Below are 20,762 nucleotides of genomic sequence, written 5' to 3'. Positions count from 1 at the left end.
AAAGTGAAAAATAGAACCCAAAGTTATACATTATGGAGTTCTTTGCCACCAACATATTGAAATAACCGATCAACTAAAGTATCCATGAAACCAAGTGCATCTTCCCCTCGACCTACGGTTGAACAGAAGATGGTTAGTTATAAGTAAAATTTTCATGAGATTAATTAAATAAAAGCACATACCCAATGCAACAAGTCCCAATGAAAATCCTGCAGAAACAGCATAACCCTCCCTTTCAAGTACATTATCACCACCACTTAAACGGCCTATTTCACCCTGTAAAACAGCAACATCTGATGATAAATGAAGAATCTGGAAGTAAAGAAACGATCACCATTATGTTGCAGAAGTTCATCTGACCAGAGTATAAAATATACTACAACATATAAATATATCAAGAAATGACATGAGTAATCATTGATACTATTAGAATCTTGTGTCTGCATGTATTTTTGGCATCCATCACAGAAATTGAGTTTAATATCCCAAGGTTTATTTGGGATGTCCAATTGCCACCTCTTTGGATTTGATAGATACATCAAAATCTTTGTTAAATATTGTCTTTTGAGTGCATTTGAGGGATGGTAAAAACTTGCCTGTGAAGGAAATGTTTTCCAAACTCAAAAACATGTTTGGTAATTTTTTTATAGAAAACATTTTTTTGACAAAAAAACAGTTTTTTGAGAACTTGTTCTAAAAGCAAGATGTTTCTGAAAACATATTTTAAATAGTTTTCAGCTATTTTTACTTGTTTTCTCGAGAGTTATTTTAAGAAATCATTGTACAAATATGGAAAGCGATCAAAATAAAACATTACCAATAAAAGTAATTTTTTAAGGAATATTTAAAAACACATAAAACAAATTGAGAACATTCCAAGTTCCCAAACAAACTTTTGTTTTAAAAAAAATCAGAGAATTGTTTTTGAAAACTGTTCGTAAAAACTATTTTTTGAAAATTGCTTTCAAAAATGTTCCCAAATATACCCTTAGAAACTTCTTTTCATTCAAGAAAAATAAAATAATGTTTCAAATTTTTTAAGTTGTTTTGCCAAAAATCTGGGTTGGAATGTCCATTGCAAGGTTTAATGAGTTGAAACTAATATTTGCTTTTCAATTGGTTGAATGATTGTTTGGAAAATCAACTTAATGACTTAATATGACTTACTAATTAATTTAAATCATTAAGTAAATTAAGCATGTTTGGTACAATAATTTAATATTACAACCTAAAGTCAAAAATGACTTTAAGTTTTAGGTCAAAATAGTTAACTTATTCTTAATCTCAAATCTCTTTTACCTCATTTACCGACATTCAATGAAAATATATTTCACAACTATGACTCTACATTTACAACTCATCTTTTATAGTAAATATTTTTATAGTTACCTTATGTTTCTTCAATAGATTAAATATGAGTTTTTAACAAATAAATTTATTACTTAAGATTAGTAAAAGTATAAGCTAAAATTAACAAGGGTAAGTAAGTCAATTTGATGATTTAGAATAAAATTAAATTAACTTTACCAAACAACCCTAATGTTGAAAGTAAAAAATAAGTAATAAGTTTAAGTCAACAACTTAAGAGCAATTTAACTTAAAGTCAACTTAAATCATTAAGTAATCAGTACTAAGTTTTACAAAACAGAGTCTCTCCAACTTTAAGGAGGAAATTTTTTTGAGCTTAAAGGAATCATTGGGTCTGTTTGGGAATGTTTTCAAAAACAGTTTTTGAGAACAATTCTTAATAATAGTTTTCTATTATTTTCAAGAACAAAACTATGTTAAGGAACTCAAATATGAAAAATAGTTTTAAGGTCTTATTCTCAATGAAAGTACTAAGCATTTATGTACACTGCAAAAGTTTTTAAAACAACTGAAAATGCTTAAAATTTGTTCTCAAAAACAGAATGTTTTCAGAACAGATTCTTTGAAAACTGTTTTCTTCCAAAAGTGTGTTAAACATGTTTTCTAAGTTAGAAAACTGTTTTTAAGAATAGTTTCCAAACAAAGCCTTTATTTCTCTTTTGTCTCTTCATTAAATGAACCAAACAAAGACAATGGACTTTGTAAGACTCTTTCCTCAAGTACAAAATGGAGTATGAGCATAAAAAGAAAAACTGTTGGGTGAAGGAAAACGATCTTCCTCTACCTCTTTTTTTTGATAGGTAAAGAAAATTCATTAAGAGCCAAAAGGCTAGAGAAAGGGTATACACGTAGTATACAAGTACAAATCAGCAAAAACAAAAGGACGAGCAAGCCTGACCTTTACTTGGTGGCTAGCCAGTCAACGAAATCTATCAAAGACAATGTATGATCCTCTATGTATACCCTAACCCAATTCACAAAAGTGTACAAAAAAATGGATTTAATATCTTGATCGTTCCTCTCAATATCGTCGAAAGCCCTTCTATTCCTTTCTTTCCAAATGGTCCACATTAGGCAGAGGGGGGCAGCTCTCCAAGCTTTCTCTCTTTTCTTGCCCACAAAAGAACCATGCCAACCCAGGAGGTTTCTTTTCACAGAGGAGTGCATCACCCATTGCACCCCAAAAAGGGAGAAAATCAAAAGCCATAACATTCTAGCTTTTTCACAGAATAGAAGAAGGTGATCTGTGGTTTCCTCCTCTTGTTTACACAGAAAACATCTGTTGGGAATGCTCCAACCAAATCTCTTCAGGCGGTCAGTGGTGAGGAGCCTGTTCCAAGCCGCCTCCCACCCAAAGAAGCTAGCCCTAATTGGAACCCAAGGCGTCCAAATAGTTCTAGCCGGGAAGGGGGGCTTGGTGTCCCTTGAAAGTGAACTGTAAAAAGACTTGACAGAAAACGTCCCATTCTTGTTCTCTTTCCACCGGAGTAAGTCCTCTACACCTCTTCTAATGGTCAAAGGATGAAGCTTACATAATAAGCTTTCTACTTCTCCCACCTCCCAATCATTAAGGTGCCTGTTAAAACGAAGTCCCCAGCTTCCCCCAACTTCATCTTCCTCCCAAGCCTCAGCTACCCAGCCTTCTTTGTTGACGGAAAGATTAAACAAGATGGGGAAAGCTTCTTCCAAAGCTTGATTTCCGCACCACAAGTCCTTCCAAAATTTCACTCTAGTGCCATCCCCTATGGTGAAGCGGGAATGAGAGCGAAAGTTCTCCCAACCATTTCTGATAGCCTTCCAAACTCCCACCCCATAGCGGTCTCTCACTCCTTTGGAGCACCAACCCCCCTCTTGGAGGTCATACTTACTAGAGATAATTTGCTTCCAAAGGGACTCATTCTCATTAGCTAATCTCCACAACCACTTCCCAAGGAGGGCCTTATTAAAAGTAGATAGACTGCGAATGCCCAGGCCTCCTTTCTTTTTAGTAGCACAAATAGCCTTCCAACTCACCAAGTGGGGTTTATTCTCTAAGGCACCACCGCCCCATAAGAAATCCCTTTGGATCTTTTCAAGCCTTGCGCACACTTTCTTGGGGATCACAAAGAGGGAAAGGAAATAGGTTGGGAGACTAGAGAGGGTGCTTTTTAGCAATGTGAGGCGGCCACCTTTGGAGAGGTATTGCCTTTTCCAGAGAGACAACCTTTTCCTGAATCTTTCTTCCACTGCATCCCACACCCTAGTAGATTTGTAAGGGGCTCCAAGGGGAAGACCCAAGTAGGAGGTAGGTAAACTCCCTATCTTACATCCCAAGACCGACGCAAGAGTCTCCATAGGGATGCCTTCCCCCACTGGGATGGCCTCCGTTTTGCTCAGATTGACTTTTAATCCTGAAATCGCCTCAAACCACATGAATGTCCAACTAAGATAATGCAACTGATCTGCTTCGGCGTCACAAAAGATTAAGGTGTCATCGGCAAACAGGAGATGGGACACAAGCAGCCCCTCTCTTCCTCTTCCTCCCACTCTGAAACCCGAGATAAAGCCCCCATTTCTTGCACAAGACAGCAATTGGCTAAGGGCTTCCATGGCAAAAAGGAAAAGATAGGGGGATAGGGGGTCTCCTTGTCTCAATCCCCTAGAGCTACGAAAGAAACCCGTGGGACTTCCATTGATGAGGATTGAGAAGGTAGCCGTAGAGTAGCACCAATTCATCCACTTTTTCCATCTATGCCCAAATCCCATCTTAGTCATCACATCCATGAGAAAGTCCCACTTGACATGGTCAAAAGCCTTCTCAATGTCCATCTTGAGAAGGAGGCCCGGATTGTTGCCTTTCAATCTAGAATCAAGGGCTTCATTAGCGATGAGAACAGCGTCCAAAATCTGTCTCCCATGAACGAAAGCATGCTGTGTATCTGAAATCACCTCCCCCATCACTGATTTTAGTCTATTGGCAAGGACTTTGGCAAGCAATTTGTAGACACTCCCTACTAAGCTGATTGGTCTGAAATCTCTTAGGTCTTCGGCCCCCTCTTTCTTAGGGATGAGCAAGAGGAACGTGGAATTTAAGCTTCTTTGGAAAGTCCCATGGAGGTAGAACTCTCTAAAGAGGCCCAAAATCTCTGGTTTAATAACGTCCCAACAAAACAACCAGAAAGCCATTGTGAACCCATCCGGTCCTGGGGCTTTGTCACCACAGAAGCTGCTTAGGGCTGCAAAAATTTCTTCCTCTGAAAACATAACTTCTAGGCTGCTGGCCGAACCTTCTCCCAGCTCCTTGAAGTTAAGGCCATTGATACTAGGCCTCCAATCCCCTGAATCTGAGAGTAAGGCCTGGTAGGCCCTACATACACCTTCTTTTATATCATCCAAGGAAGAGAGATTCACACCATTCACTTTGATCTTAGACATGAAGTTTCTTCTTGCCTTAGCATTAGCCATTTTGTGGAAATATTTGGTGTTTTTATCGCCTTCTTTTAACCAGATTTCTCTTGACTTTTGTCTCCATGACTTTATTTCTTCCTCTACCTCTCTCTCTCCATTAGAAGAAATAAACAAAGAAATGAAGCATTAAGACTTGCTTATTCCCATACTAAATGGAGTGTGAGAGGAAAACAAAAAGGCATTGGTTACAAAAAAGGATAAAGATCTCTCTATGGGTGTGCCTTTGCAAGCGTCTGTGTGAAAGCTTTCCAACCACTTCTGCCTGTTTGTCAAAGCCTTCAAACCACTAGTGTGTGTAAAAGCTTTCAAACCACTTGTCAGAAGCTCAAATATAGTGGCATGCATATCAGCAAGTTTCAATAGTTATACATATATAAAGTAGTGATTAAACAGATTTCTTTTTCATTTTTCTTTTTCCTTTCTTTTCATTTTTTTAGGCACCTAATAAACATGCTTTTTGACCATATATGGAGATGATAAATGAGAACATTCAAATACAAAGACATCAAGGAACAAAGAAACAAGATAACACAAAGTACCAGAAGAATTTGCATAGTTTGTGGGTGAGCAGATCCTTCAAAAAGAATCCCAAGAGACATGAGAGCTGCTGACTGGAAAATCAAACAAAAAGATAATGAAAGATCAAAATCAAGGTCGAGAGAAACACTAAATAATGCAGATATTAACAAAAAGATAGTGAAAGATCAAAATCAATGTCAAAAGAATCACTAAATAATGCAGATAACCATTATTTTTGCAGTTTCAATCATAGTTCAAAGTCGCGGTATTGGTCATTGACTCGGGAGGTCCTGAAGCACATCGGTCTCGGATATCTCGGATCGGTATCGGGTGATACGCAAAAAACTATAATTTAAGAGCTCAAAATAATTTTAAAAAATTATGAAAATTATTAAAAAATTAAATACAAATAAATAGAGTAAAAAATTAATAAAATAAACTTTTATTATATTAAAATTATTCAAATTATAATAAAAGCATACTTTTGGGATGATTTATAATAATATTAAAAATCTCTAAAAATATTTTAATTTAATCACTTGATAATAAATATTTCTTATTGAAGATGAAAATAATAAAAAGTAAATTTTTTTATAAAAAAATGTTTAAATAAAATATATTGAATTTTTTTTAAAATATTTTCAATTATTAAAGAAATAAAACCATGATTCATCTTTAAAAAAATAAATATAATTTTTCTTATAAAATATATTCATTAATTTTAATTTTTATATAAATATTCATTTCCTATTTTTTTTTTTTATATAAGTCTAATTTTCATTATTCATTTTTTATCATTATAATTTTCATCAAATTATTTAAAACCCAAATCCCCACCAAATACTCATTATCTACTTAAAAAACAAATACATATTATTTAAAACCCAAATCCTCATCTCTATTAGTTACCCATAACCCCCATTCATCGTTCAAACACCTATCTCTCTCAAGATGCCCATTTCTCCTTTAAACCCAAATAGCTTGAAAAACCAACACCAACCCTAGCAGGAGAGCCTATCACAAAGTAATGACCAGTGGATTGCTTTGAACTAATAGTTTTATTAATAAAAGTTTTGTTATATTGTATTTAACTTTAGAAAATGAAGCGTGTGTGAATTTAAGACAAAATTAATTTCTCATATATACCACGTGCTCAGAAATAGCAATAGTTGCCTCCCAATTTCTGAAAACAAAGAAGTTTGGAATTTTACAGAGACAACAAAGAGAGAAGGTTAGGTGTAAGAGCTAGGGCTTTTGCACTTCTCTCTACGATTCAAATTCATTGTTGAATATCTACCTGGTAGGAATCCTCTAATGGTTTCCTCATTCTCTTCATCGGTTCCGATCATTCTAAGTTTCACTCTCTACATGTTGTTTCTTATTCTCTGTGTGAATCCATGCCTAGGGCTTCAATTCGGCTTTCCCTATTTTGCTTCTCTCTCAAGATACCCATTTCTCCTCTAAACCCAAAGGATGAAGATGCAAATTGGAAGGAAGATGCAAGGTTCTAACTCTCTGTATTTTTCATTTTCGTGGGTTTTGATCCTCTCATCTTCTCCACCATTTCTACCCCAATATTACCTTTTCTTCCATTACCAATTACCCAAATAGCTTAGTCTCAACATGATCTTGGAGTTGTCTCAAAGTTTCCATGGGATTCACTCCGAGACTGTTCATTTATCTTCAATTCAACCGAGTTTGTTCACAAACTGACAAAATATCCAACTTGGGTACCGATCTGGTACCGGCCAATGTTTCTGATAAAAAAAAAATGTAATTTCCTATGCGACACCAACCTAGACTTAAAAGTTGAAATGTTACAGAAGAGAGGAAAACCGACATTCTACCAGTGGAGAAAATGAAAAAAGAATGGCCTATTCAGCTAAAAACATGAACATGTTTGTGTGTGTGTGTGTGTGTGTGTGTTGTGAGTATTATTTTTTATTCCACAACAGGGTTGAAATAGGAATGATAAAAAAATAAAATAAAATAAAATAACACCCAGAAGAATAAAACTTTAAGGTAAATTTCAAGAGGGCATATAACAACTGCAGAATGATGCTACATACCTGCAGAAGGGTCGGCAATTCCAATTCTGGAAAGGAAGATGGATGACGAGCAGGTATATGAACATAAAGAGACTGCCAGAGAACAATATAATTAGTTCAGAACAAAGTGTTAGCAACAAATACTTATGGAGAACATCATAAAGAATGGAAATATATAGCCAGACTTCAGTAATTATTATTCTGTGTCTTACAAATTTTTATTTTAAGTATTAGCTTATCAGTCATCATTTAACTGGCTCTGATGACAATAAACCAAAAGCATATATGTAGTCAACACCTTAGAATTTGGTTTTATTATTTTTAAGCATGAAACAGAATGACACAAAATCCAAAAAATGGTATACTACAGGAAAGCATTACAGTTTTGTTGCACATGCTTTTACCTTTGATATTGCCGGTTGCATGGTCCCCCGATAAGAAGCTGCCAGGCCAAGCATTAATCCTACAGTTGTGCTTTCATGTACCTATCAGGACAAATTGGAACACAAATCAAGAATTGACAGGAGAAGAGAGTTGGGGGGGCACTGGCATGCACTAAGTAGACTCATAACTTTGGAGTCTTAAGTAGAACAACCAAGTGTAAATGTATATTGCAAATCTTAAAAATAGGCGTGGAGGTGTGATACTGGTAGTTATTGTCATAGTGATGAAAATGGTAAAAATAGTTAATAACAAACCACTCAAGAATATCCTATAAGTTAAAAAAACAGTTTGGAATTATGGATTAAGAAGAACAAGATGACATCGACCACTCATGGAATACTAAACCTGTGCATAATACTGGTATATGTCAGTTATGGTTAAAACACACAGATATCCATGTAATCCTAGCGCAAGGAGAAGTCCAGCATGAACAACATTTGGCTCCTCAGGTTTGTTGTATATTATCCATGTTCTTGACATTTTTCCCTGAAAATGAGTAACTAAAATGTAAAACATAAAATATGGAGTATAAAACAGGGAAATAGCGGAAAAGAGTTAACTCATTGCTTAAACAAATAGAAATGCCTAAAGAATTAGATACCACTTTAAATATGTATATCAGTTCTATGGTAAAGGTTACAAAACAAAAACAAGTAATACTACTACAAAAGTAATTTGTTAAAAAATCTATAAAAGAAGTCCATTAATCTGCAAAATGCGTTTTTCTTTAAAAAAAAATAAAAAATAACAAAATTAAAATATTAAAAAAGGAAGTGCTATGTGATCTTGAGATATAAAGGTAAACCTGAAGAGGGGCCAGCCTAAGCCCAGCAGCTACAGCATTGTGAAACTCTGGCCAAGATTTCAGTTCTTGTATATTCCGTATATTTGGATCAAGATTAACCTATCATGGGAAAAAAATCTCTATGTAAAACAGAAAGTACAAAAGGATTAAAAAATGTATTAAATCATGCAGGATGGTTTGCAGCATTTCTGAACATAAAACCAAAAACTTACTGCTACTACTAACAATAATAATGAAGAAATATATATCCCTCAAAAGCGAATGCTACTGTGCAAAAGAAAGTTTCAATTTAAACAGCTTCTTCAAAATCATAAATAACACAAATCAAATATAAGAAAATTTCTCATGAAAATATTTTTTTTCCTCAGTTCACCATAACAAGAAAAAACCCAGTGAACTTAATAGCATCTGAACATTACACATACAGCATGACCAAACCAAAACCAGTCACAGAAAAAAAAAAGGTCAGTAAACTACTATATGAAATTAATATGAACATACAGTTGCATTTTGTTGAGCAGGCAACCGACCTGCTAAAACAAGCTTTGGGACTGCGAGTGCCTGCAAAGAAATTTCAAGGGATTCTATTAGAACCAAAAATGTATTCATAAGAAATCGATGGAAGAACATAAGACTGGAAAATTACAAGAAAAATCGAAAAGCGTTTAAAAATATGTAAAAATAAATCCCCAAATTAAAACAAGGGAACTATAATCTCTGACAGGAGAAGCATTTGGTGATACAAAAGGGAATACCTCTGTTAAAAGAGTACAAGTGGTTGCAAGAGTAAATGCTCCTCGGCCAAGAGGAAGAGCAGTAGTTCTTTGTGCAAGCTGCCATAGCTGAGCCTTTACAAGTAAGAGCATAACAGAAGCAACTAAATGAGACAAAAGCACATAAAGGAAGGTGCATCCAGTAAAGAGGGAAAAAAGTCATAGAAGGAATATCAAGCGTATCAAGATTAAATTTTTTTTTTTTTTTTTCTGATAGGTAATCATAAACATTTTATAAGAAGTAACGCCAAAAAAAGCGATTCAAAGTACATAGAACACATACAAAGAAACACATTAAGGCAACACAAAAACAAAGAGGGACACCAACAATAACCCCCTCAGCCGAACCCAACCCCTCCACAAAGTCTACACAGGATAGAAGACTAGGAACTATATACAACTTGCACTAGGCCCAAAGATTACAAATGAAGGAGAACTTCAACCCTTAAATCGACTACCCCTCATTGTCAAAGGCCCGACTATTTCTTTCCTTCCAAACAGTCCAAAAAATGCATAAAGGAGCAGCCCACCACGCCTTTTTCCTTTTCTTACCCACGAAAAAACCATGTCATCCTAGCAAAGCCTCTCTAACCGAGTAGGGGAGCACCCTCTCAAGATTAAAATATAAAATAAAACTAATCATTTTTATTCAATTTCATTAAGTATCTTATACATGTCCAGCAAACACAGTCTGCATTACTTTCCAAGGTGCTTGCCATGTTTGGGCAAGTCTTATCATCTCAAATAAAATAAAGATAGAGGGCACAAAAGAAACAGATCACTTCAGCATAGCTCTGTTAGTGCTGCCAGGCAGCACCAATCCTGCTTATAAAATACAGAACTCGCCTGAAAGCTACGATCAGGATAGCACCTGCCTCCAATTCTACAATTACAAGTTTCTTCATAGATCAACCTCTATGATCTCAATAAATCTTTTGATAGTTCTGACCATTAGAAAATCATCGATTTCAGCAATTCTTGGGACCTCTTACCCTTTAACTTGAAACCTTATCTTCCATCATAACCTCACCAATGCAGAGATAGAGGGCTTGGAAAGACTCATGTACTCTCTCTTGTGCGCACTTGATTCCGCTTGTCCCTCACAAGAGAGCTTGGTCATTCTCTTCTTCAAGCATATTTACAGCAAAATCCTTCATCTTAACCTAGTCCAATCCACCAGCTCTTGTTCATTTCTCTCCAGAAAAATTCATACAGGAGTCTAAACCCTCATCTAAGGTCAAGGCCTATGCATGGTTGGTGGCCAACGAGAACGTCAACACCACCAACTTGCCACAAATGAGAAGACCTTACAAAGCCCTTAATCCTCACTATTGCACTATGTGTATGAAAACTGGTGAATTGATTAATCATCACTTTTTACACTGTCCAACAACTTTGACTCTTTGGCATAAATTATTCAAGCTAGTCAAGCTTGATCGAGCTCCACCCAAGAGCATAAGTGACATGATGACCGTTTCCTTTAGAGATTTGGGGGTCTAGATAGAGGCAAAACCCTTTGGCAAATTACATGTCTCACTTGTTTGGGTCGCATGGCAGGAAAAAAAAAATGTAAGGATTTTTTAGGATAAATGGGTAAGTACAAGGTCGATATGGGATTTAATTTACTTCCATTCCTCTTTTTGAGCCTCAACAATTTTAGCTTTCAAGGGCATTCCTCTCAATGTTATTCAGCTTAACTGGAATGTGTAAATAAAGGGTTAACATAGCAAAACTTGGAGCAAAGTTTCTGCCACTTTTGCATATGTGTTGATCTCTAAGGAGAGCAGAACCACAATTTCTTTGTATAGTTTTGTGTGGTATATAGGAGAAATCTTATTCATCTGTTCTTGATCAAAGTTTGTTTATTTGGGTAGGATTTATCATCCCTCTCATGTACTTCTAAATCTTTATAAAAGAATATCTTGTTTTTTTATTAAAAAGAAAAAAACCCTTCATATATCCAAGTACATCACTGCCTTCTAGAAAAAACCAACTTGATCATTCCCACAACATCATGTCTAAGGGTTGAATTGAGTTGCAAAATCAAAAGTGTAATTGAATTTTGCTTTACCTCTACTTTAATTATTTTATTACAAAATGAGTTGATGAAATTCTGCAAGACCTCTCTTCATTCTCAAGAGATGATGAAACTGTTCAATATTAGGATCACTATGATCAGTCTAATGGTGGCCATCAAAAATCTGGAATTTCCTATGCCACAACAGTTGATACGTTCCAGTAGAAGCATCATGAAAACCGGGTCCAGAGCAATTAAGAAAAAAAGCAATATGTGTTGAGTTTGTAAACTTGTAACTAGCTAATAAGTGGAAAGGTATGCTTGTATTCTCTCTTTTCCATTAGAAGGTGATGTCAGTGGACACAGTCAAGCAATTCTGGTTCTTTTTTCCTTTTTCCTTTTTTTTATTTTCTATTCTTTTTTCTTTTTCCTTTTCTTTTCTACCAAACAACTATGGGAACTCTATATTACCATCTTGTCCAACATGTTGGGAATCTTTGCATCCATTATTCAAGTTTCAACTTACATAAACAGAGAACTTCATTTAATGTTTAAAAATGTTTCATCCCAAGATCATGCAAACCCTAACTCGCAGTAGAGGCCCTGAAACTGTTTGGTTGCATTTAAGAGATCCTTTGCATTAAAGAATTGTGACCTACAATCTCTTTCACTAAAAGTGGCAACAAAGTCGCTTTTGCTAGAAAAGCTGCCAGAAGCTAGTATTGATTTAAAAAAATAATCTGTTGCACAAATGTTTATAACCTCATAAAATTTATCATATAAATGTTTATAACCTCATAAAATTTTATAAAATGACAAAATTATTCATTTATCCATAAAAAGTCCTAAAATTTGGTATTCCAAAAATTTGGTAACCAAAGACTAACCAGTAAGCTCTTCTACATACAAATCTTCTCAATTGAGGTTTCAGAAGTATTTTTTTTTTTTTTTTTTTTTTGATAAATAGGTTTCAGAAGTATTATATTAGTCAAATTAAGTTAATTGAATACTAAAACAAAAGCAAAAATGCATCAGAGAAAAGAACTGATAATAAAGAATGCAAAAAGGATAAAAAAAAAAGAAAGTGTGTACCTGTTGGACATCTTGATCAGAGGCACTGGGGTTAACTGATGTTTGAATTGACACGGGTCTTGCAGAGCACAAAAGGCGTCTAACCTAGTAAAAATCAAACTAGCTATCAAGTACAAGGATGAAAACCGAAAGCAATAATTACTTCTAAAGCAACCAAACCAAAAATGTGCAAGGAAAAGCATGTAAGATTGAACAGAACTAACCAATGAATATTGTCTATAGGAATTAAGTTCAGCTCTTGTCAGGAAGTGATGTGTTACAAACAAATTGAACATGAAGATTATATTAGCAGCAATTAACTGTGATAGCCCACTCCAATAGATGCACAAAAGTGATAATTACAGATGACATAATTTCTTGAAGTTGTTGGTCAAGTTAGATAGACTCGGATAAATGAATATTAACAAACAATTACAATCAAGGAGACAATGGATTGGGAAAAGGAGATCTATTAGCTCTGCATGTGAATATTATAGGTGAAATTTGACCATCTGACAACCAATCCATAGAATTGAAAGTTGGAATAGGAATTGTCTCTCAGACCTGAAATACGGACAAACAACAGGATACATGCAAACCAAACAATTGATAAAGCCAAAAAATAACCATTCTCAGAAGAATTTTTTACTGCTTAATTGTAAAATTTTCCACTTCCATAAAATATCTTTCCATAGGCAGTCAAATCAGCTGATCCAACACCTAAATATTCATCTAAATTTTCTGATGCAGAAATCTTGCATTGAACTGGTTCATTAGTAGACTATTAAATTCTGGCCACAAACCACATATGTATAGATGCACCTAAGCCCAAGTACAAGAATTGAGTTCATTTTCTACTCTTTTTTTTTTTATCAGAAATGAACAATTGTATTAATTGAGAAAAAACATGAGAAGGATGAAAAGTGCTCCCCATGATGTACAAATCTAACCAAAAGAACTAAGTAAACCTCCACCAAACAACGAGGGCTATACAAAAAAGACAAAAGGCCTATACAAGTATAACAAAATCAGACCCTGTAAACCCAACCCAAGGGTGTACATATTGACAGCTAGCTAAGTTGAACAACGCTCAAAGGATAGGGTTTTAAATTGTTTGTATGGTAAGCTTAAAAAGAAACATAGAACTGAAGAAAATCCCACATCAACTCCAGTGTCCTCAAAGTATTCTGGAAAATCCTAGCATTCCTTTCTCTCCACACATTCCACAACAAAGAGAGACACGCTATCCTCCAAGGAGTCTTGCCTCTAATAGAATTCCCAAAACACTTCAAGGAAATCACCATCATATTGCTAATACTGCCTGGCTAAACTCAATTCATCCCAACCTGTGAAAACATCCTATGCCACAATCCCAAAGTAATCGAAGAATGCAAGAAAAGATGATCAATCGTCTCATTACTCTCCCTACAGACGATACACAAATCAGGGTTAAGGGTTTTGAAAGGTCTTCTCAACTATAACATATCATTGGTATTTACCTTCTTATGTGCCACTAACCATGCAAAGGCACTGACGTTAGAAGGGACTCTTGATTTCCACAAAATTAGTTGGTTAGAAAGGAACAAAATTTGAGAAATAGGATAAGGCTGAAAAAAATGATTTTACTAAGAAAACTCCTGAAGATGATGGAACCCAAGCTTTCGCATCTAGAACAGAAGGAGATAAATGAACACTGGAAAGTAAGAACACTAGTCTTTCAAGATTCACAATCTCCGCATCAATTAGATTGCAACGAAAGGTGAAATCCAAAGACAAACAAAAATTATTACCCACAAGATAGTTGAAATAGGAAGGTTTTTAGTTGTGGTGACTCTAAACGATATTGAAATTGTAAGCAAAAAAGTTGATCCCCCCACCACAGATTTCCCCAAAAACAAATTTTGATCCCATCATTCACCACAAAGCGAGTGTGTGTAGAAAAAATTTGGAGCATATGTGCAATAGCCTTCCAAGGGCAACAATGTGACCATCTCTGACTATATTGTTGGCGTCTCATCCATTAGGATATGTCCCACAGATACTCAAGTTAACCTGGTGTCAAAAGGCAGAACTTTCCTTAAGGTGCCTCTAGAACCACTTCCCTAATAAAGCTTGGTTCCTCAGAGAAATTTTCACAAACCCTAATCGACCAAACTCCTTAAGCCTGCATACTAAATCCCACCTAACCAAATGATCCATTTTACCATCCCCACAACTCGACCATAGAAAATCTCTTTGCATTTTCTCTAACCTCAAAGCTATTGAAGTTGGAATCTTGAAAAAAGAAAGATAGTAGTTCAAGATATGCGACAAACAAGACTGAATTAGGATGATTCTACAGCCTAAGGACAAGAAAGTTTTTTTTCATCCATCCAACCTCCTAGAGACTCTATCTAGCACAAGTCCCAAAAAGAAATCGAATTTGGGTTCCCCCTAAAGGAACCAAATACATTAAAGACCATTCAGAAATTGCACAGTCAAGCAGCGAAGCCAACCTGGCGATTTGGTCTTAGCCAATGTTGATTCCAAAGAGAGTGCTCTCATTTAGATTAATCCTTAACCCTGACGAACGCCCGAACACCAAAAAAATTAGCTTAAGAGACTGCAGTTCATTTTCTACATTATGGATGACATATAATACATAGTAACGTATGAGCACCTCTAAAAAGGTAGATCAGAAAATATTATTCAAATTATATAACACAAACACCCAAAGAAGAGGATCCAAGAACCCAGGTCAGTAGAACAACAGACAATTCCATGCTGCCACACAAGGTATCATACTTAATATGAAGGAGCAAACCACCACCGACAGAATCCCATAAACAGATTTCTGCAGTAGCATCCAGTAAAGGAAACAAACAATAGAACTGTAGAAGCTTTTTTGTGTCTGACTTCAGAAACAAAAATCAATTAATATAGATTGGAAAATGCAAGAAGGATTAGTTGACCTTCAAAAAGATTACAGAAAACTGTCACTAGAACTTGCATAGGCTTGGAAAATAAAGACAAAAACATGAAAATTCTTTGCTCAATATCACCCTGTCCCTAAGTTCTTCTTGTTGAAGTTATTTGTGAACTAATATAAGAACTCCTATCTAAACCATAAGAAAACACCACAGTCCCAGACATATCAAGAGCAAAAAACACAACCAAATTTTTTAAAAAAAAAGGCATAACATGTTACTTTCATAGAAAATGCACATATTTCAAGAGAAGAAAGTGAAAACAGACATGCCATCTCCTCTTTGGGTATCAGTTACTTCCACTTTCTCAAGTAATCCATTTAGCATGATTTTTTGTATTAAAGATCTGATTGTTCTAATAAGAAGTCTATGGAGGGTTTTATGACTGGAAACCCACTTCAATGGGATCCCTCATTTGGCTTTGATAGGCACCCACCATGAAAATTGGGACAAATATGGATTAGTGGAACCTTCAGGGATCACTGAGCAGAGTGATTAAGTTTCCCAAACCTGCTACAGTGGGGTTGGCCATAGAGACGGTGATCCTAGCCTTGTTGGAAGGGTTTGCTTCAGGCGAGATTTCTGGGTTGCAACAATCTCTTGGTGGAAGGAGACTCAGCCACAATACATCATGAATGTCATATGAAAGAATCAAGGTGAAATTGGATGCTAGGTTGTGCAAAGTCAATGATATTCCACAGGATCGATTTGCTCTTACATTTGCATTTGTTGTTTGGCTGACAAAGGTGCCCCACAGTGTGGAGGATTTCTATTTCTCCCTTTTCTTTGTGTGCGTGTGGAGGGGGGAGAGGGAAGAGGAGATGTAGTTGCCATCCATATCCTAAATTAAAGCCCGTAGCAATCAAGATGTAGTAGGCTAGCACTAAACTATCTATTCAAACAATTTAAGATAGTCCATTCCTGATACATCTGCTTTGTACCGTTTTACTATTATTATTTTTTTTTTTGATAAGTTACCGTTTTACTATTATTGACTCAGGTGAAGGACCCAAACTGACCTCATTCAATCGGAGATCCCGACCATATCGCAACTGAGTGCTAGAATTGAAAATATGCTCCATGCCATCTGTCATGGATCCATCAACAGAATCTGTATCCTCAAACTTGGTATTGTCCAATCCAATTGTATCAGAAGATGTGGAAGGAATAGTAACTGGATGCAAATGTAGCATATAAGGAGTAGACATAGAAATTAAATTCACGTTGGTTTGGATCTCAAGTTCCTTGTATTTGTGTGAATGAGCCAAACATGACAAAGCCAAATCCTCTCGACCAAGAAGAACATATGCAGTTGCTGGCCAATCGGTGGGAGGAGATTCCCGGCACTTATCCAATGCCTATGAAGAGTGAAAAAAGTACTTCTTAGCAAAGTTGCAAAGTAAAATATGCATATAGAATGATTATCAAGAAATATAACATGGGTCTGAAGAGCCCCAATGACACCTCAATAGAAGCACAGAGGAGATGCAGATAAAAACAAGCGACTCTTCTTGTTATTTCAGTAAAATGTAAATGAAGATGATGGCAAAATCATTCATCATCCTGAATTTACCTTGTCAAAGATATTTTATTTGCTAGAAGGACACATTAGACAACAATCAAATCCTTCTGATATGCAACATGCATTTGTGCATTATCACCATGAGCTAAACAATCGGTAAAAAAGAATTTCCCTGATAGGTAAATTTTTGCCCTCATTGGGACTTGAACCTAGAACCTCCCACAAATCCTCCCAACCCTTCACCACTTGAGCAGTTGAGCCAGGCCTCAAGGGCAAAGACTATGGGTAACTTAAGACCATAATAATTGTTCTATGATTACATTTTTCCAAGCAATTTAGAATTTGACAAGTTTTCACAAAATGATTTGGAGCTCATCATACATTTTGAAATTACCCAAACATATCTTACATGTCGAAGAGGAAGGGATACACCAGCAGGCAGTAAGTCCAGCTGTTGAAGTCCAAATTTTTCCCCAACCATTGCCAAGACTGTCAACTCCTCAGAACTGGAAGATGATCCTGTAGCAAGGTTACAATAAACACCAGATGAAAGTTTTCTCCCCACTTGTTTCGCACCAGATAACAGACTATAGAAGGAAACTATCTTCCGGGCCCAGATAACTGAATGGCCATCTTTACGAATCAGAGGTGGAAGGTCATTTATATTAGCAGAATTACATCCATACTGCAAGCAATGTTCAAGCCATCTGAATAGACTGGGAGGAGTTGTCTGGGAAAGACAGGCTTTACACATCCCAAGTTTCTTAGAAATACCAGGAAAATCACGAACATAATGGTCCAAGTAGCTTCCCTCTCCTAGAAAATTAGCAACATTACATAATAGAACCACCAGAAGTCCCAAGTCCCTGTAAACAAAATTTGAATTCTCAAACAGTAGCTCATCAATAACAAGTTCATGAAATACCACCACAAATTTTTGCCTCAATTTATCTAAGGATTGGAAAGTGCGACTCAAAATGCAAATAGTGAGCAGAAAAAAAAATTGAGAACAAAAGCACCAAAAATTCATTTCATCTAATGCCCCAATAATAAATCAACAAGTGAAAAATCAGTATAGTACTTAGCAAAAGTCATGCAAATTTAGTGAGACGTCCTAACTTATACCACACTGAGCCAATCTAGTCTGTAACTTATCATATTATTGATTCTTCCAACTTAACCAAGTGGAGGCATGATTCCAGTCAGTCACTGTGCGCAAATTCTGCCCCAGTCGGTAGCATCAGGTTTTCAGATCATAATGCATATCCTCCCCAGTTTCAGATACATAATCTTTATGAAAATTTTTATGAGCACAACCTAGGTACATAGTAAGAATACAAGGAGCATTCAAACACTAACAAGAATGATAAAGAACAAATCGCTCCTGAAAAACAGCTCAACCCAACCCCAACCCATCAATAGAATCTTAGAGAGTAAGAGTTTCATCCCCAAAAGATACATCCAAAAAACAAGACCCTTAACCATTCCAACAGAGATTTTCAAAAAGACATCTTTAAGACAAGGAACCAATTGCTCTACACATTCAAAAATCCTTCAAATCTTCACTTTCCATAATCAGCCAAAGATGCTCAAAGGGACTGCCTTCCAAACCTTCAACTTGCACTTCCTCTTGAAATCACCATTCCAACTCATCAAAGCTCCTTAACTAAGAAAGGACGGAACCATGAGACACCGGACATTGCAAAATTCAAAGCCTATAAACTGTGAGCCACTTCATAACAAAAAAGAAGAGGTGGCCGACACCATCTTTTTTAGGCATGGAACAATTAACCCAAATTCTCCCCCCTCTCATGAGCAGATCAATAGTTAGAATCTTCTCACTAGCCTATTCCTATGCAAAGTACCCTACCTTTAAAGGTGCAAACAATCTCCATAACTTCCTTAACAGAATGGAGGAAGAAATGGCCAGATAAAGGTCCTTAAAAAAGACTTATCAGTGAAAGAATCACCCTTAGTATAGAAGTGATAAGCATCACCCTGGAAACGTTGTATACTAACCCATCCTCCCTTCCCTAACTGACCACATAATCTTGAATAAAATAAAAGGACATCTCAAGCTCCCAATAATGAAAACTTCAAGTGAGCCATGGAATCCAACAACCATGGCCCCCTTCCCCATGCCAATAATCTGCTATCATTGCTGCTCTATTGGTTGCAATATGGAACAAATTCAAAAAGTGATCCTTCAAAGGAGACTCTCTGCACCAAATATGTCAATAGAAGGATTGAGTTCACTTCATTCCTTTCTAATGGCTTTCCAAAGTTATAAATCAAAACTCCACTTGCCTCTATTGATAACCAGGCCCCTCCTGCTCCAAATTTGCTAACCATGGCCTTCCTCCACAACCTGTCCTCCTGACAAGCAAACCTCCGTAGCTACTCACCTGATAGAGTTTTGTTAAGGATCAACAGGCTTCCAATACATAGACCCCCTTCCTTTTAGTAGCAAAAAATTGATCAATTAAATAACTGAACTTTCCTTTCCACATCTCCAATCCCTATAGGAAGTTTCTCCAAAGCTTCTGGGCTACAAATAACACTGGCATCAGGAAAGGGGACACAAAGTACACAAACCGGACAAGGAACTTTCTCTAAGGGTCAGCATACCACCCTAATAGAGATACAGCCTCTCCCAAGAGGCAAGTTTTCTCTCAAACCACTCCTCAATTAAATACAAAACTAAGTCTTAACCAGTAACTCGTTCACATTTTCCACAGTCCTTATCAGAATCACCTCGCTCTGCATCAAATAAAGGATAATGGCCCACAAATATAGCATCCAATCACTGTTTGTATCACAAAACAACAAAGTCTCATCATCAAAAAGCAAGTTCCAAATCTTCAATCCCTACCCAGTCCCTTCCCCCCATCTTAAAGCCCCTTAAGAACAACCACCCCTCCTAACAGCCCATGAAATGAAAGTCACTCAAAAACCTCTACACCAGCAACAAGCAGTTGCGAGATTTCCAAATTCAAAAGAGTTTTGATCAGATTATCTTACACTTGATTCTTCTAGCAAGCAGAAGCATCTCCCAACATGCCACCTTATACAAGTACAATGTACAAGAATTAAAAAAAAAAATTTAAAAAGGCATTTATGAATCTATAATATCCAGTGAATCTCTAAGGCTATGACAAATGTAAATATCCATTCCTATATATACATACTAATTCAAACCTACAAATTTGAATACCCATTCCAATCCACAAATCAAGGAGATATCTTTTTTGATATGAAACTATACTTGCATGGTATTAGATAAATTTAAGAATGAACAAAAGCAAAAAGGATCAGAAACCCTTCAAGAATGAAACATGCACAAGAGTATAAAAGGAAAAAGAAAAACAGAAGTCCTCACAGTAGAAAGCCTTTGGCTTCCCACTCCTAAGAAATCAAAAAATCCGCTAGTTGAGCTTCATACAACATGGTCCGAAGGAAGAAAGGTAGGTCAAATACAGATTGCCACAACCACCAAATTTGAGTTAAAAAATCCAAATTTATATAAAGGAATGCTTTCTTTCTCAGGACTAAATTCAAGCAAGCGAAACAACAAATCGATATAATGGTGCTAGAAAATTAACAATCTGAAGTATTCTGAATGCTAGGTCCAGAGAAAAAACAGATCATATCTTCTCCATCACACAATGGCACTTCAAAAAATTTCAATCTCTTGCTGGCATATACACTATCCACTTGATTTTTTCAGGTGGTTGATAAGAAACCACAACCATTTATAAAGAGAGCAGGGAATCTTCCTTCAC

General features: G+C 36.1%; 1 protein-coding gene across 1 annotated transcript in view; it reads right to left on the bottom strand.

Annotated features, from left to right (window-relative positions):
• LOC117928109 (anaphase-promoting complex subunit 1) overlaps positions 1 to 20,762 on the bottom strand; it is a 37,577-nt gene that overhangs the window by 6,937 nt on the left and 9,878 nt on the right. Inside the window, 12 exon segments of the mRNA XM_034847950.1 lie at positions 30 to 112; positions 183 to 276; positions 5,355 to 5,426; positions 7,404 to 7,475; positions 7,787 to 7,867; positions 8,172 to 8,312; positions 8,632 to 8,730; positions 9,133 to 9,192; positions 9,387 to 9,479; positions 12,514 to 12,597; positions 16,478 to 16,816; positions 17,390 to 17,846. Of these exon segments, the coding sequence (XP_034703841.1) occupies positions 30 to 112; positions 183 to 276; positions 5,355 to 5,426; positions 7,404 to 7,475; positions 7,787 to 7,867; positions 8,172 to 8,312; positions 8,632 to 8,730; positions 9,133 to 9,192; positions 9,387 to 9,479; positions 12,514 to 12,597; positions 16,478 to 16,816; positions 17,390 to 17,846 (1,675 nt within the window).

Source organism: Vitis riparia, chromosome 13, assembly GCF_004353265.1.
Source record: "Vitis riparia cultivar Riparia Gloire de Montpellier isolate 1030 chromosome 13, EGFV_Vit.rip_1.0, whole genome shotgun sequence".
Taxonomy (NCBI): domain Eukaryota; kingdom Viridiplantae; phylum Streptophyta; class Magnoliopsida; order Vitales; family Vitaceae; genus Vitis; species Vitis riparia.
Note: the sequence above shows the minus strand (reverse complement) of the source record. Positions and strands in the feature narration are given on the sequence as shown.